The 19126-nt window shown below is 37.7% G+C and overlaps 1 protein-coding gene across 1 annotated transcript in view; it reads left to right on the top strand.

Moving 5' to 3' along the window:
* The window catches only part of wnt7bb (wingless-type MMTV integration site family, member 7Bb), a 41120-nt gene that overhangs the window by 11327 nt on the left and 10667 nt on the right, over positions 1 to 19126 (top strand). Inside the window, exon 2 of the mRNA XM_063003174.1 lies at positions 1176 to 1402. Within this exon, the coding sequence (XP_062859244.1) occupies positions 1176 to 1402 (227 nt within the window). The remainder of the gene's footprint in view (positions 1 to 1175; positions 1403 to 19126) is intronic.

The following is a 19126-nucleotide window of genomic DNA, read 5'->3' as shown; positions in this document are numbered from 1 at the left end:
TACATCTAAAAATACCTTTTTTCTAGAAAAAGATCCCACAGATCTGTTTGTAAAGACAACAAATAGTGACCTGCAGTATCTTTGAAACTAGGATTCTCCCATAAAACTGTTATTTGTGTCATACCATATGTTTTGTAAACACAGTAAAATCCCAAAATAAAATAAATACATTTACAGTGTCTTTAGGGTCAAGATCTGAACCACTTCTAAATTTGAAAAGCAGAAATTACAAATTGTGTTCTTGCCTGCAGCATGCCTGGTGTTGGTTAGGTCTGGAAATAATTCCAGCTATGTTACCTAACAATTAGCGTACCAACCCGCCGTACTTTATCAGGGCCGTGTTCCAAACCATTGTGGACAGACCTCATCCACAAGCAAATAAACAAAATATCATGCATTATCAAACGTTTTCCTCCATACCCTTAAAGATCTGTGTAATTTATTTATAAGCATTTCATAAATGTAATAATTAGTTTTAATTACATTTAGTTCTTGTGCCGTTCAATGCAATATAGAACAGCACAGCATTTTTTGCAAGACTTTGTTTTCATATATTGAACAAAAATAAAATATTAGCCACTCAGGTACTCAAAGTACGCTATCTTACCAGAGTTGGGGTTTCGAATACATCGTATCGAATCTCAGCTCTGCCTTTCTAACTAGGCTGGGCGGCTACATAAACAATGATTGGCTGTTGTTCAGGGTTAGAGGGTAAGAAAGTCGGATCATAGGTCCTCATAACTGGTGCGACTGCGGCCCCTGCTGGCTGACTGATGGTGCCTGCACAGGGCTGAGGAATAATGCTGATGGGGGTGTGGCCCTGAAAAATGCACTATCTGTACTGACTGTGTGTACCGGAGGCATACTCAGTCAGCGGTGAAGGGTCGAATCAGTATAGAGGACGCAATCAGACACAACTAGACTGTGGGATAAAAATTGGGGAAAAAGAGGGGAAAAATATAAATATAATAAATAAATAAAAATAATATAAAATATTAAAATCTTTGTGAACTCTGTGAACTTTGCTGAATTGCAAATGTAACTTACACTGACTATAAAACATACTTTTATTATACTTGTATTTCTTTACAGGCTACACAAAGGTATGAAACCAGTTCTCGAGATGCTTCTCCACACTAACTAGCTGTGTGTATGTCTCTCTTTCACCCTTCTAGAGCCCTTTCCTCTGTGGTGGCCCTGGGTGCCAACATCATCTGCAACAAGATTCCAGGCCTGGCTCCTCGCCAGCGGGCCATCTGCCAAAGTCGTCCCGACGCCATCATTGTAATTGGCGAGGGTGCTCAGCTGGGTATCAATGAGTGTCAGTACCAGTTCCGCGATGGCCGCTGGAACTGCTCAGCCCTGGGTGAGCGCACAGTCTTCGGTCAGGAGCTACGAGTAGGTCAGTCTGTGCTAAAGGCTATTTTTGGTACACTGAGAAAGAAAAAGGTCAGTTGGAGAATTCATTTGATGTAAATAAGAAGAATTGTAATTGTTCAAACCCATCTTTGCAGCTAATCTCGGTCATTTCATTTAACTATGGGTTGTTTTTAGTTTATGCTAGGTATACTGTTGGATTTAGGAATATTGACATACTGATCAATCTTAGAGTTCAAAGATTTTATGGAAATTTTATGAACATAAAAGTCTGTAGTGCCAACTTTAAGTCAAGTTTTGATCCTTGTTTGCAAAAACACTGCACATTTGTGTATCTGCTTTAGCAAACGTACTGTAGCACATTTCACAAAATCAGCACATGCTCATTGTTCACTGAGATTATTGATACTACTTTTAATGTGTATGGAACATTTGTTACAAACAGGATTGTCATGCAATTAATTTTTATATATGTGTAACATGTACAAAAGGCTGTTACTAAATGTACTATAAATTAAAAATAATTGAAGTTAGGTAAAAGAAACAAACCAAAAAATAAGCACTTGAGACTATATACTCAGGTACTGCATTATTTGTTGAAGCATCAAATTGGTTAGTAAAAAAGAATTTAATAAAGGGTTCTCTGGTTGCACAGCTCTGTTACACTAACCCACTAACCCAATAACTACTGAGATTTATAACCAGATTGGCCAGCTGGGTGTCTGTACAGACATAATTGGCCATGTTGAGGGGTGGCCGAAGCCCTGCGATGGATTGGCACCCTGTCCAGGGTATTTCTGCCTTGCGTCCAATGTTTCCTGTAAGAATTGGACCTGCCACAACTTTGATTTGGTTAAAGGGGTTGATAAAAATATAAATAAATACACAAATGGCTTTATTTGTGTATTAACACATTACATTACACAAAAGTTGCACTTTTGTTTAGTAGGGGACACAACTAGTGTTAGCAAATTATACTCAAGATCTATTTTTTTATTATTTAATTTTAAAGGTTAAGTATTTTAACACACATAATTGTATATTATGGGCACTGACTGAATTAGCTGCAGCACTACTCACAAATCATAATGTAGCCTAGTGGTTAAGGTACTAGACTAGTAATGAAACGGTCGCTGGTTCAAGACCCACCACTACCAGGTTGCAACTGTTGGACCCTTGAGCAAGGCCCTTAACCCGCAATTGCTTAGACAATACATACTGTCACAGTACTTTAAGTCGCTTTGGATAAAAGCGTCTGCTAAATGCTGTAAATGTAAATAACATAAATATGTTACTTTTTTAAGCAAAAAAAGATCATATTTATATGAACTTTATATTTTAAATTCTATTTATTTAACCACCCCTGCGATCTTAAAAACACCTCCAGTAGGAATATTTTAAAACAATCATTCTGATTACCAAATCACTTTACTTTCACTGCATGTACAGCCCTGTATCTGCTTTTACACAATCACCTTATTTAAATTATTTTAACCTTCCTCTCGTGTTAGGGTCGGCACCGACCCGTTTTAGGTTTTAAATGCACAAAAGTACCACATAAATTTCTTTTATTGCATCAAGGCTTTTTGACTTTGTCAGGGACCTCTATTTAAACAAAATAAAACAAAAAAATATATAATTATAAAATTATAAAATGCGCTAGTGAAAATTATGACCTTTGTGTTGTTAGGGTCGGTTTCGACCCAGTTATTAAAAAAAGATTATTAAACAATAATTAGTGCCAAAACTGAAATTATAAACGCACTGTCAGCTCACTAACACTGTCAGCCAACAGCCCACTGACAGCCAGCTCCTCTCCCAACCCTGTAAGCTTTAGTTAGGGGCTTCTCGCTTTGCCTGTTTGTCTCCTTCCCTGAACAAACAAAATGAGGAGAAAATTTACAATAAGCCATGCTCTGGATCATATTATTGGTAAAAATTAGGCAGAGGATACAGAGCAGCATAGCAATACAGATGAGCAGGTATCTGAGGTGGAAGACGATGTAGAGCATCAACCAGAAGACACAGACACACCTGATGAGTTTGATGAGGAGGTCACTGGTGCTGAAGCTGCTCCCTCTCCCGCTAAAACATTCAAATCCAAAAGTAGTAACATCTGTTGGAGCTCAGTACCTCCTAACTTACATGGCAGGGCAGCTGCTGCAAATGTCATCAAAGTGACCCCTGGGATCACAAGGTTTGCTGTGACAAGAGTAAGTGACATAAAGACCTGTTTATGCCATTGTCACTAAAAAAACTCATCATTGCTATGACAAATTTTGAAGGAAAAAAGTCCACAGCAACATGTGGAATGGCACGGATGAGGTATACCTGGATGCTTATATTGGTGTTCTTCTTCTTGCTGGAGTGTAGAGATCCAGCAATGAGGTCACTGATAGTCTCTGGGACTCGTCAACAGGCAGAAATATTTTCCGGGGAACAATGTCACTTCAGACCTTTTGAATAATATCAAGAGTCCTCAGATTTGACAACACAGATACTAGAGCAAAATCTGACAAAACGAGGTACTGAGCTCCAACAGATGTTACCACTTTTGGATTTGAATGTTTTAGCAGGAGCAGGAGCATCTCTGACATCGGTGACCTCCTCATCAGACTCATCGTCTTCCTCCTCAGAAACCTGCTCATCTGTATCGCTATGCTTCTCTGTGTCCTCTGCCTCATTTTTAGCAAAGATATGACCCAGAGCTTGGCTTATTGTAAATCTTCTCCTCATTTTTGCATGCTGCAAACTGGAAATGTGTACTCTGCAAGACACCAAATCTAAACAGAACTGGATGTCTGGGAGAGATGGGTGCAGCTCCTTCCAGTGATGTTAAACCCAGGGCCAGAGGTGACAGTAGATGAATGATTTGTCCCTTCCTGGGCTTCACTTGCTTCAAAATTTACTTTTACAAACACTACCACTGTTTTTCTTTTCATATTATCCAAAAAGAAAAGAGTTACTTATGATACTTATGTCCACTTTTTTACAAAGATGCAGCTGTGTCATTAGGAAGTGACACAAAGCCCATAATTATCCTGGACTATAATGAACACAACCTGTGGGCAACCTGGACAAGCTACTGCCACCTACACTTGCCAGAAAATGACCAGGAGATGGATAATGGTTGTGTTTCTTGAAGTAAATACATATGGGTCAAAATTGACCCTAACACCATAGATGTTACTATAGTTATTTTTTTTAAAATAAAAAATAAATAAAACAATTTTTTTAAAGAGATGTGTTCTAATACCCCTCAGTAATAGTCAGGTTACTTAATAACCTTTTATTTATTTATATAATTTTTTTGAAGTTCATTTTACCATTTTTTAAAATTGAAAACAAAGGGTAAGCTGTCAAAAGAAAGGCCCGGGGGCCACACCAAAAGTATTAAAAACAATTTTTTTATGGATAAGGAAGCCTAACAAGGTAACCAAGAGGTAAGAAACAAACTGGATGATAAATGATTCTTTTGAGGGTATTTTATGGCTAGTTTAAGACACGGGTCAAAACCGACCCGTTAACATAAGAGATAGTAACAGAAAGTTAACACAAGAGGAGGGTTAAGTAGAGCCTCAGTATTTGAAAAGACCATTAATGAGGTGTTGGATACAGAAATACACCGACTGTTAGAAGCAGGAAAAATGTGCAAGCGTAAGGATGAGCGAGTTTGACAAGGGCCAAATTGTGATGGCTAGACGACCATAGATCATCTCCAAAACTGCACCTCTTGTGGGGTGTTCCTGGTCTCCAGTGGTCAGTATCTATCAAAAGTGGTCCAAGGAGGGAACAGTGGTAAACCGGGTCATGGGCGGCCAAGGCTCATTGATGCACGTGGGGAGCGAAGGCTGGCCCGTGTGGTCCGGTCAGTTAGGAAGGTGGTTATAATGTTATGCTTAATCGGTGTATATATGCTGAATAAAATATCTACTTATTATATTTTTTATTTAATTGTCATGTTTTTACCATCTGGTCAAGGTCGTGGTGGGTCTGAATCTCCCAGAATCACTGGGCACAATGCAGTAACACACCCTGGACAAAACATCAATTAATTGCATGGCCTTAGCTAACCCACTTCTATAAACCCCAAGCTGATAGCACTGCTGGAAATGTGAACCCTTGTTCCTAGCGGAAGTGGGCTTTATGATAATCTAATCTTATCTAATGTAATCTAATATAATCTAGTATGATGTTTCTGAAATAGGTTGTATTCCTAATCTTTACAATAATTATTTATAAACAACCCACACTTGAGCTTTGTATGAAAGTTGTTAAAATTCAAATGCGCTAACACCAGCAGTTTACAAATTGTAATGTAATTGTCATTGTCTGGCATCTTCTCTTCACTACTATCTGTACTAAGACATCTGAGAAAATGTTGATATTCCCAACAGTATAGTCCTGTTTCTACTGCTACTGCTTTTTTATTATCGTGGTGTAAGACTCAGAGTTCTGACTGAGATTTCTTTTGGTGTCTGTATTAACCAATTGCTTATTGGCCACTTAGGTAGAGCAGTGGTAAAATACCTTAGTCTAATATCACTGAGATATGGAATTCAAATCTATCAGGTTATCAGCCAGTCGGGCATCTACACAGACATGATTGGCTATGTCTGAGTGTGCCACACTGCCTAGACATTGGGAGGTGCACCTGTCAGTAATAAGAAAGGTTGCATCAGGAAGGTATGCTTACCAGAGTGATCTGGTTTGGCGACCCCCTAAATAAAAAGCAGCCAACAGAAAAAAATGAATGAATGTCTACCAGCTGTGTTCTTATTGCTTTAACCAGTTAAATGGCAAGTGAGTCATGTGTTTAATTTTCAATCCTAAAAAAGATTTTAAAAAAGTCAAAACTAGTTCCTAAAGCTGTAAAACTATTGCTATTCTCTCTCTCTCTCTCTCTCTCTCTCTCTCTCTCTCTCTCTCTCTCTCTCTCTCTCTCTCTCTCTACTTGTATGTCTGATTTTCTCTTTGTCTCTGTTTTTCCTATTCTGTCAAAATTTACTACATCTCTACAAACATTTACATTGCTTTTGTTCAGTGATGTTCCAGTGTTGGCTATAGAGCTTTTTTTTTTTTTTACAGCCCTCTATATATATTTCCTTTCCTTTAAGACTGTTTTGTTGCTGTTAAAATGTGGTCAAAGTAAATGTTGAGTCCAGATGCTCTGAAATGTCTTGCTTGACTTGGTCTCCACAAAATGCATTATGGTTTGTGGGAAATATTACACTTATGTGGTAGATCTTTGAACAGGGGGAGATGAATACAGTTGTATTTTCTAACACAAAGCCGGATGGTATTCTCATTTTGGCAAACGTACATGAGTAATCAAAGCTAAATGAAGTTCTATATGATATTTTCTATATATTTTTTTAAAAAGAGCTTCAGATAGTAGCATTGTCTATGCACCCTGATCAGCCATAACATTATAACCACCTCCTTGTTTCTACACTCACTGTCCATTTTATCATCTCCACTTACCATATAGAAGCACTTTGTAGTTCTACAATTACTGACTGTAGTCCATCTGTTTCTCTACATAATTTTTAGCCTACTTTCACACTGTTCTTCAATGGTCAGGACCCCCACAGGACCACCACAGAGCAAGTATTATTTAGGTGGTGGATCATTCTCAGCACTGAGTTTTTAAATACTGTGTCAACTCACTGTCCACTCTGTTAGACACCCCTACCTAGTTGGTCCACCTTGTAGATGTAAAGTCAGAGATGATTGCTTCTAGACCTTCATCAGTGGTCACAGGACGCTGCCCATGGGGTGCTGTTAGCTGGATATTTTTGGTTGGTGGACTATTCTCAGTCCAGCAAGGACAGTGAGGTGTTTAAAAAAAACTCCATCAGCGCTGCTGTGTCTGATCCACTCATACCAGCACAACACACACTAACACACCACCACCATGTCAGTGTCACTGCAGTGCTGAGAATGATCCACCACCCAAATAATACCTACTCTGTAGTGGTCCTGTAAGAGTCCTGACCATTGAAGAACAGCATGAAAGAGGGCTAAGAAAGCATGCAGAGAAACAGATGGACTACAGTCAGTAATTGTAGAACTACAAAGTGGAGCTGATAAAATGGACAACGTGTGTAGAAACAAGGAGGTGGTTTTAATGTTATGGCTGATCAGTGTATAAACATAAGCAAAATAAGCAGGTTGATCTACGTACATTTTGGTACCCATTGACCATGCAAAGACTTTTTTGCTGAGGTAAAATGCTTTATGATGTGTTTGACCTCAGTAGTCATACTAGGTTTTAACATTCTGTTCAATGAGTTTCATTTATTAACTTTAGCAGTACGATGACAAGTAGATTTGTCACGTTATTACTCATCAGAAACAGGCCAGCTCCTGAAAATAATGGCCTTATATTTACCTAAAAAAAAAAAAAAAATTACAGTCATGCCCATCACCATCTTTTTTTAATGTAAGTCATGTAAATTATGACCACTCAAACATTTTCCTTTCAAAGATTACATTGTTTTTAGGAGTTAAAGGCCAGTTAACCACAAAGCTAATTTGCTCTTTTCTGGCCAGTCTCAAGCAGCCTGAACAGTCTGTGGCTGTTTTACTTTGGCTTTAAAATGCAGCAAACATTAATAGCTGGGTTATTGGGTATTACTGAGCTTCCAGGGATTTCATTGAAGGAAAGATTCTGTTTCAGAAAATGGGCAGGTAATCTGATCCTCAGTTCAACATTACCTAGAAAATATAAATATATGTAAAAGAGGATTTCTGAACTGTCTTTATAGAAAGACAGTTAAAAAAGAGAATATAAAAAAATCATAATCAATGTAATGGATAATTGTTAAAATGTTTGAAATGCTCAAGTGCCATTAGATCTACCGTACATGGAGTTACATTTTTTATATTGTCTCATGGAAATCATTTTGCCATTATTATGGTTGTTAGAATGAAATGTCAGGTCTAATAGTATTCCAGTTTCCATATACTTTATTAATATGAAAATTATAAGCCTTTAAAATAAAATAAATGTTCCGGGTAACTAATTTCAATCCAGTCAATCAATAACTACTCTGTTGTGGTGTAGGTGTTGCTGCGTGGCGCTGTAAATGATCTCACAATCTTATTTTGTTTGAAATAGGACTAAAACTAAGGCTCTTCCATTCTTTATTACACAATAGAGGTGTTGAAAGAGAGAAGTACTCCTTTCGTTTACCTTTCTGGTTTGTTTGCCATCCTGATGATTCAGTGTGTGCTTGTGAATGGAGTTTGTCACTGAGCCCAGAGAATAATTGCTTCAGTTCAAACTTGCACTGCCCTCACACACTTTACAAAAGTGCTGGCATGAGGGCAGGTGGATGAGCCTCTTAACCTCACAAAGAATTTAGAATTTATTTTAGACTTGCAATAATAGCCTTTGGCATGATTATTGTGGCTGTTTGAGACCAGAAAATTCAAAACTAGTGGCTACAGTAAAAGGCACTTTTCTTGTTTATTGTATAGTCTCACTATTTGGTGCAGTAAGTGGCTTCAGTTTTGATTGTAGATATTCTGATAAAATTTAATACCTAGTATAGCAGAGCTGCTGATATCCAAATTGAATAATATACGTTATTATAAGTAGAAATGGGCATGACAAAACAAATAGTCAGAAAACTTAATGTATGTAGGGTTTAAGCCAATTATATTTATATTTATTTGTAATGACAATTAATAGAGTCAACAATTAATAATAATTTTTTTGAATAGAGTGTTATTTGAAAATAATTTCCTGTTAACAGTTGTTGTAATTTTGTTATTTTAGGGGAAAAGCTTGAGTCCTAATTTAAGTCCTTTTATCCATAGAGGCGCACATAATTGACATGTTTCTCTTAAGTGACAAGTCACCTGTGCCTCGGGAGCATTAATTCGCTCCAGGTGGTAGTGTCTATCACATCTATCTATCACAATATCTCTCAGATTCTGCTTTTTCTCTAAAACCATCTGGCTTTGTGCTGGTGTGGGATGCCAGCATACCTTTATCTTTAAAAGAAAACCGGGCTATGGTCACAGCGTTTTTAGGCTTCATGCATGGGCTGGGGCAGTTGGTGGGGTTGAGGTGCCACTAATGCATTGCTGTCCCCGGCTTGTTCTGAGTGTTACCCATCTTTTTTCTTTTTCTGATAACTGGGTTATTGCAGAAGGTTGGAGCAGCCTGTCATATTGTGACAACCACTTCTCAGTTCTGCACTATCCATGTTTATCCACTTTCACTGTTGTGGGCTGCAGATGTTTTTGTGTTCTTCATTTGTACTTTGTTTTTGTTATTTTGGGCACTACTTTTATTAGTGTTTATTTCTTTTCTTGTTTAGCATAGCATTGTTCTACCTTGTTTAAGCATCTTGCATTTGGATAAATTTCTTTCAGGTGCAAAATTAAACCTCACATTTCAGTAAGGCATTTTAATAGCTAGTTGTTTTCAACACATTGTGCTGATGATTAGATAGTTAGTACTAGTGGCTGTGTGGCAGGACAGATGTTTTCTCATCTAAATGGTGGATATACTGTACATTTCTATACATGCATTTAAAATCTAACAAACTATTCCCAAAGTGAATAGTTTAGAATATCACTAGTGAATAAAAATAGAAATCACATTTTTTTATTTTTCTGTTTATGCTAATATTTTGTTCAGTTCTTTAATTGTAATTGTTAATGCACTGTCATTATCAGACAATCCATTTTTGGTGTATCACTGCTGTGATGCGACCTCACGGAAATATACACTATATGGCCACAAGTATGTGGACCTCTGCTTATTAGACTTAGTTCAATATCCCATTTCAAAACCATGGGCACTTGTACCAAATGTAACTAACTAATTAGAAGGGTTACCATATGTTTGGCCATGTAGTTCATGTTATAAAGCAAACAAGCAACAAATGTGACACTATTAATTTTGGATAAGCACTAAGCACTGAATGCATGTGTAGAACATGGTAGAAAAAGATGCACTGGCCTACCACTGCTAGTACCACAATGTCAGGTGTGCCATTGACTGGCTGGGTGCCTACACAGACATGATGCAGGTCCTTCTTTGCTGCTGTGGCCGTACTGGTCAAGGCACCTGCAAGATTGATAGTAGGATCATGGACGATAGTGAGTTCAGGTCCAAACGCAATACTGCTCTATGTGACTAAGCGTGACAGCGGGGGTGCATGACAGTCTGCAGCTCTCCTTGATCAGGGTGGGTGTCTTCAGTAGCAGAGGATGTAACAACTAGGGAATTGAATACTACTAGGCTGAGAAGGAAAAGAGAAAAATAAAATAAAAAACAACTGCAAAAAATGGAGTAAAGCAAATAGTGAAGCATATAGAATCATATACCAAAATATGACCAGATATCTTAAGTTTAATTACAGAAACCCCTACATAACTCATGCATGGCTCAGGAAATCAGCAATGAGAAGACTTTACAATGAAGTATGCCAAACACACATTTCAAGTATTGAATTCTAAAGAGTCCATAATGAGACCCAGGTGACAGGGATGAGCAGTGGTCGGTCGGCCAGTAATGCCAGGGTTGAAAGTAGAAACGGAGTTACCAGACACCCTGGTTCTTACCAATTTTTGACTTCTTTTCTGTGTAATTTTGTTGGTAAAAGCGTCTAGTAATTGGATGAGAAACATAGTGCCTTATTACTGCTTAGAATGCTAATATTAAAAACAATTTACAAATTCTGCAAAAGGTCCAGCAATTCTGTCTTTGTCAGACTATTAAGCCATTTAAAAAGAAAGCATTAAATGGCAAAAACCCAAACCCTATTTCCTTAAATGTTATATATTTTCTTGAAGTTCTTGAAATTTAATCTCTACGTTAAAAAAGTAGGGTTGAGCATCTGTTCAGGAAGGTTTTGAACTCTCACTTTCTCACATACTTTCAGATTATTGACCCAGTTGCACTAAAAATTTAAGTGGCTCTTTAATTTTCACCTTGATTGCTTGATAGCAACTCACTCTCAGTGCTGGTCCCAAGCCCAGATAAAATATGGAGGGTTGGTTCCAAAAGGCCATCCAGCCCCTTAGTACTTAGTCCAGGTTTGTAGTCCAAGAACCTTTGCTTAGTTTTCTATGCAACTAAGACAAACTTTACAAATGCTTTCTCTCACTCTCTCTTGGCATGTTGGTGTGACCTGTGGCATGTTGTTGTCTTGACTTACATTATTTAGAAACCCTGTTTTATATTTTATAAGCTATGCCATTAAAGCAATAGTAGATTAAGTGAACACCATATCAACATCGATATGCTTTGCCTTATCAGAATACAATGTTCTTACTATTTTCATTCACTTAGAGATTGTAAACTATCTGCATGGAAATACATGGGCTTTATCAGCAAGTAGACTAGACCACAGATTAAAGATTAGTACCAGGAAGAGTTCTAGTCATGAAGACAGAGGAAGGTTATAATGCATATAACGTGGGGCCTCGGTGTGATTTTGGAATTCAAATATTGCAGGGCCAGACATGATTCATACTGGAGCTATTTTGGAAACACTGGTCACAAAGCAGAAATACACGAAGGTCCAGGTGCTATGTGGCACACAATACCCGTTGTGCCCCAGTGCTACCTTCTTTTTAGGTTACAGCAGAAACAAATTTGATTATTTCTTTTTTTGCCCAAGGAAGTTAATTTTTTTTTGCGTATTGCACAGATCATGCAACCACAACAACCTGAAATTTTGACCTAATTGACTACACTATTTGACAAGGTTCAAATTTGAAATATTAGAAGAAAAAAAAACTACTGCATACTAAATAAATATACCTTTATTTCCAGTATTGGGAGTACATTTTGATGACTGAGCCTTTCTTAGCATCGTTCAGACATCGTTTTGTGGCCTATTTGATTGACAAAATAGGTCAGTTAAAAAAGGTTAGATTAGTCATTTTTACCATGTTCTTATCAAGTTGGCAGGTACCTGTGTGGCCTACACCAACAGAATTTTATCTCCAATCTATCAGAGTTTACATTAGATTAGTTTACGTTTACGTTAGTCTTTAGGCATCAGCAATCAAAGACCTCACCTTTTTAATCTCAAATACACACTGACCAAGCCTTCATTGGGTACACCTATCTGATACGTACATTCATTGATTATTTTATAAGCTACACCTACCATACAGATAAACCTTGTGGGTATACAATTACTCAGTGTAGGCAATCTGTTGTTCTGTACTCTTTGTCAACCCCTCGTGCACTGTTTATCAATTGAATAGAACCCTGTAGAATCCCCAGTGACCAAACAATGTTTGGGTGGTGAATTGGTCTAATCTAAAATAAATCTAACCTTTAATTAAAGTAAATGTATTCTGAGAAAAAACTTCCTTATTATGAAATTATAATTGTGCACAAAAAACACATGTAACACAATTATTGGCACCTCTGCATTTAATACTCAGCCTTCCTTTGCCAACAGCGCTTTGTCTTCTGCGACAGCATCTTATAAGGTTGGTGAATACATAGCAGATCATTTGAGACTATTTTTCCTTACAGATTCTCTCCAGTTCATTCGGAGTTGTTGGTCCTCTTTTGTGAACTCTCCTCTTGAGCTCACCACACTGTTTTTGTATGGGGTTAAGCTCAGGGGCCAACAGCGGCCATGGCAGAAGCTGAATTTTGTGTTCAGTAAACCATAGCTGCGTCTGGAATCGCATACTTCCATACTCAATATTATGCGAAATGAGTATGCGAGAGCGGTTAGTATGTCCGAATACATAGTATAAATAAAGAGGTACGCGAGAAGTACCCGGATGACCTACTTATTGGGCAGCCATGTTTGAGTATGCAAGCGATGCACACTTGCGGTCCGCTAATGTATCCCATAATGCAACTGGAGCTGCGTAGGCGTTGAAAGCGGAATAAGAAACAAGAAAGATAGCGGAAAACGGAGTCCTCTGTTCACAAGTGTAAGTAAGATAAATAAAATAAAACATTTTAAAGACGAATAAATAACAAAAACACGATAAATATCCAAAATTTTGGCGAGTGGGGTTTGTAATGAGTCTGTAACTATGGTGATATTACGTCATCACGTCCTTACGTCATCACTTGACATTGGCAAGATGGCCCATGTAGTACGTAGCGGTGTTGTGTGCATACTGCATACTTCTGTACTGAAAGTATGTACTTTTTTACCGGCCGAGTAGTGCATACTTCCTCCAATCTAGTACGTACTCTGTAACTATGCGATTCCGGACGCAGCTCATCTCTGTGTTGACATAGACATTAGTTTTGGATTGTTGTCCTGCTTGAAAATTCAATGAATTTTAATGTAAAGTTTAATTTTAATATCATCTTCTTGGTCGTTCATGGAGTTTATGACATTGTACACCTGTTTGAAGCCTTGGAGGAAAAACAGCTCCACAACTTCAAAGACACTTCACCGTACTTACACTTTTTGTTTCAGCTGACTATAGAACATGTTTCCAGTCAAAGTCTTAGTAGCGTTTAGCAAACTCAATGCACTTATGACAGGAAAGACTTCCAAATAAGACATGGCATGGAGGTGGTGTCTGATAGTAGTTTTAAAGAACTTTTCAACAATGATCTTTAAGGAGTTTTTGCCTTTCTTACCATTCTGTGCACTGCATGTAGGGGCAAAACAAACTCTGTTCTTTATATAGGCAGTTGATTGGAACTTTTTTGTTATTGCACTACCTTTCAAATGAGTAACCATTTGTTATTACATTGCCCTGTCTAATTTCAATTCTGTCTTCTCTTTTCTTTCCTCTGTTGAAAAATCCTATTTTAACCTCTGTCACCTTATAAACATACTCCAGTGAAAGAGGAAGTCGTGGAACACTGCTTGGAAGTTTCTCTACACTGATTAAAAAGGGTTAAATATAAATGAAAAAATGCTTTAGCTACATTTTGTCTCTAAATTTCTAAAGGTGCCAATAAATGCATAGCTCTAGTCTAGATCTTTAAACCTACCACAAGTGCTACACGTATATAGGGTACTAGTAAAGAGGCTAGTAGTTATAAATAGTTTTTAAAAATCCCAACAACACTGCACCTGGTTTGCTCACACTAAAACAACAGTCATTACCTTGTCATTACCTGTTATTGCAGTCTTAAGAATGGTCCACTACCCAAACATCATCTGTTTATTAGGAGGGATCCTTTAGATTGATAAATAGGGTACAAGAAGGTGACAGAGTGAACAGAGAAACAGATGGACTACAGTCAGTAACTGTATTTCTACAAAGTTTATTGGTATGGTAGGTGTTTCCAATGAAGTGCTCAGTGAGTGTATATTTACCTATAAAAAGAAACCCAGAATCCTTCAGCATTCTTTTATTAGCTTTTTACAAATTGAATGTCCAGATAATTTGCCATGGTAGAATCTACAAAGCAAAGTTCTAATCTTTTACTTGGACAAAAAGTAAAAAAAAGTTTTCTTTCCGTAAATGAGGGGAGGGTTTGCGAGTAGAGTGGTTAAATGGAGTGTGTGCATTGAAGCTGAAGAGTGTGTGCTGACAGCACAGCTCCCCTGGTTTGCCATCCCCTCCCGGCCCCAACCCCCTCATCCAACAGAGCTGGGATAGCCAACTGGACTGATAGATAGATGACTGAGTAGGAAATTTTATCATTCTAATCTGTGTCTGCCTCTGTTGGCTTGGTCAGGGTAGGCGTGCCTGACACCCTGTCTGGACAAATGGATAGACAGAAGGATGAATAGAAGGACAGACAGGCGGATGGATGAGAAGTGGGTGTTATCAGGTAGATCAGTGTGGAAACAGGATGTTAGGAAATTAGATAAAGGCTTGCTCAGCTTTAGAGAATGACATAAATACACTGCATTGATTGGGTAGAATGAAACAAGCTACATTCCTATCAGAGGAGGGTTTATTTTTGGTTAGCACATTGACTTATGACTTTGAATATTAAAGCCATTCAATTTCCATAAATGATAGGAAACCAGATAGGATTTTTAAAGTGAACTGGATAAGAAAATTAAAGAGCATTCAAATGTAAAAGGTGATGACATCTTGTTTCATAAGTGGCAGTGTATTTATCTGCATCTACTCTCTGGAGAAGCATCACAATATAGACTAGATGTTTCATGAATGGACATTTGAAGTGTTTTGCGGATAAAACGTTTCCTTTTAAAACCAATATTAGCATTTATATTATTTATAATATATTAAAGATGACCCCAGGCAAAAATACGGGAAATATGCCTATATAAGTAGTGATTTTCAAAACTGATTGGACATCTTTTTGTACATCTTTTTCCGAACCATTAATATGGAGGCTTTTTTTGTTACTATACTTTGGTTTTTTCCCATGGGGATGTGTGTCTATTTAGCAAAAAGAACATTTTTGTGGCATTTATAGAGCATTAATGTTGAATGAGAAGGCCTGGTTTGCAATAAGCTTTGGGATTTATCCCAAAGGTGTTCAGTGGGAGTCAGATCAGGGCACTGAAGTTCCTCTATTTCAAACCATGACTTTACAGACCTCGCATTATACACAGGGGCACACTCATGCTGGAACAGTAGATAGCCTTTCCCAAACTATTGCAGTAGTCAAATGGATAAAATGTATCTTCTGTTAGTGATTTTATACACTTTAACAATGGGTGTGGCTAAAACACATGAAATTAGAAGAGGTGTCCACATACTTTTGGACCATCAGCATAGGTTGGTATAAACCAGGAGTTTTCACTACTTCACAGCTATTTTTACTCTCCTTTCTTCCTGCCCTGGTGACCCTAGCCCTTTTTGTGGTGTGGATAAAATAACACACCCACACCCAACAGGCACACACACACACACACACACGTGCATTCAGCCTGGGACTCTTTACAAAACGCTTGCTATAAAGTATGCTGCTCTGGTAAAGCCATAGTATTTTATTGACCACGAACATGGATTTGCTAATTCTTCTAGCTGCAAAACTCATAGACCACAGCTTTGCCTATAATTAACTGGGCACGGATGTTCATAGCAACGTGACAAAAAAAGTAGAACGGAAAACCTAAGTGCACAGTTCATTAATCAGTTTCTATATCAGTGATATACAAAGGAGTCTTTCTATGCCTGGAGCCAGGGACACAAAACACACATGGCATGCATGGCTCTAGCATAGAAATAATGATGACAGCATTTTTGCCCCGTGCCTGTATAATTCAGTTTATTAGATCAATCTGCTAATTAATCCAGTTGGACTTTGAACATGACCTTAAATAAATTGTTTTGAATAACAATGACTAAAGCTGTATTTTTGAGAGTGGAGTGCATCACTTTGTAGCCACTAGTGGGTGCCACTTTTTCTGTAAGCTTCAGCAGACACCCATTGAGTAACTGGCTAAGTGGAGCAAAAGAGTGAAGTCAGAGTTAAATTGAGAAAAATGTTTCAGTAATAAAGATTTGAGAAACCTCAGGTCCTGGACGTATTGGTCATAGTGTAGCCATACTGACACTGCAGGTCTTTACATTTTGCAAGCCTTCAGGCATCCAGGTGCAATTTAGTTATTTCCACTCATTTGTGACTAGTTTGTGTTAGGTAATATGTTTTAGACACAGTTCTAAGACATTTTAGGGCATTTCTTGGTGTGAACCATAGTCAGTACATAATAAAAAAAAACAGAAGATTAAAAGATTAGAATATTTTCTATTTTCCTATAGGGTTTAATTGAATGACATCCTTTAAACCAGGTGTTTTCAACCTGTGGGGCGCACCCCCCCGGGGGGCGCGAGTACTTGTCTGTGGGGGCGCGAGTGCCTGACCTGGGGGCGTGGCATTACGAGATTTTTTTTACTTCTAAAACTAAAGCAATTCATTTTTCACCCACGGGAGACATATTTCATTACTCTAACTGACCACGCTCACACGCACGTTTAATGTTATTCAGTTCCGTCTGAAAAAGACCTTCAAAATAGGGCTCACAGCGAAGATAACCGGTGTCAAAAGCAACGACCGCTGTTATAGGACGTGTTTGTGTCTTTAAGAGAGACGCTCTGTTCACCGTATCGATTATAAGTGACTCGGGAGTCAATTCATTTTAAGCGCAGCGTAAGTTTCTTTTCTCAGGCATCTCTCCGTGTTTACTGTTATAATGAATGTTGCGGTTGTAAATAAACACCAACTACTACAGAACATTTCGTGTGACTCGCTTACCTTAAAAAGCTCAGGCTTAATTATACTGAGTATTACCACAGAGTCAGAGTCGTTCTGCCTGTGGAGCTAAACGTTTTCAGTCAGAGCAGATGATCCCGAACTAACCAACTTAGTAATTGATGAACTTTTGTCTATGCTCTGTGAAGTAACGTTTTATGCTCTCATCTACATCAAAGCAAGAACCGCTTATGATTTATCAAAGTGAACCACGAATTTATATAATGTGCTGATAGAATCGGCTCAGATGTATTATCTTTTAAAAAAAATATTTTCAATCAGCAAAATTATATAATGTGCACAACATTAATTACGTTCTTTTAGCTTGTCAGAAGCTTTCTCAATGATTTCTGTGTGGTGGTTGATGAAGGGGAGGGGGGCGCAAGTTCACGGTTGGCACACGAAGGGGGGCGCATGTCCAAAAAGGTTGAAAAACCCCTGCTTTAAACAACCATTTAGATTACAACTGGCTGACTGACAAAGATTTACAAAGATTACTTAAATGATTTATTTATTATAATTGTCTTTCAGATAAAAAATGGAAAGCATACATTTAAGTAGCACATACAGTACATTAATATTTATATACATTTGAAAAATGCAGTGTTTCTTACATTTACTTTGACTTTTATTTCATTGCAGACAGTATAAACTACAACACAGAGTTACATTCACACATGCCACTTTAAACCTTACTGCACAAAAAAAGCCTCATGTTAACCATGTCCATAAACAAAAACAACACTACAACAGGTTTCTACAACACTAATTAAAATACATGTTTACAATGAATATAACAAGTCTACACACTCATGTTAAATATGATCTAGCAAAAAACAAGACCATGATGAATCATTTAAAAACTTTTTCCACCTTTAATGCGACCTATAATCTGTACAATTCCTCTGAAACACAAACTGAAATCTTTTGGAGGGACTTTTGTTGATATGGAGATATGATTTGGGTTATTGTTGTTTACCTTCAGGTTTTTAGCAGAGACCTGAAGGTTTTCTGCCAAAATTGACTGATATTTGGAACTGTTTACAATTCCCTAAAACTCACTTAAAGCCCCAGTTCCAGCTGAGGAAGAACAGACCCAAAACATAATGCTGCCACCACTTTTCTTTTCATCAGTTTTGGAGGGGTGCCCAGTTCTTGGATGTCCAGTTCATATTTTATCCACTTGTTGATGATTGTCTTCACTGTGTTCACCGTGTTCCATGTTACATGTAATGCCTTGAAATTTTTTTGGTACCCGTCTCCTGACTGATAACTTTCAACAGTGAGATTTAATGCTTTGTAAGCTTTTTGTGAACCATGCTCTTTGCTGTAAGATGCAACTGAGTAAATGTGAGGAAAATCCTACTAGAAGAGCTGAACTTAGGTTAATCAGAGTCACTGTATCAAAAGCAGTTGTTTGTTTGTTTATTAGGATTTTAATGTAATGTTTTACACTTTGGTTACATTCATGACAGGAACGGTAGTTACTCATTACACAAGGTTCATCAGTTCACAAGGTTATATTGAGCACAGTCCCAATTAGCAGCCACGTTATTTTAGTTTTTTCCACCTCTAAATGATTTCAGTTTGTTCTCAATTGAA

The sequence above is a fragment of the Trichomycterus rosablanca genome, chromosome 1 (genome assembly GCF_030014385.1).
Source record: "Trichomycterus rosablanca isolate fTriRos1 chromosome 1, fTriRos1.hap1, whole genome shotgun sequence".
Lineage (NCBI taxonomy): Eukaryota > Metazoa > Chordata > Actinopteri > Siluriformes > Trichomycteridae > Trichomycterus > Trichomycterus rosablanca.
Note: the sequence above shows the minus strand (reverse complement) of the source record. Positions and strands in the feature narration are given on the sequence as shown.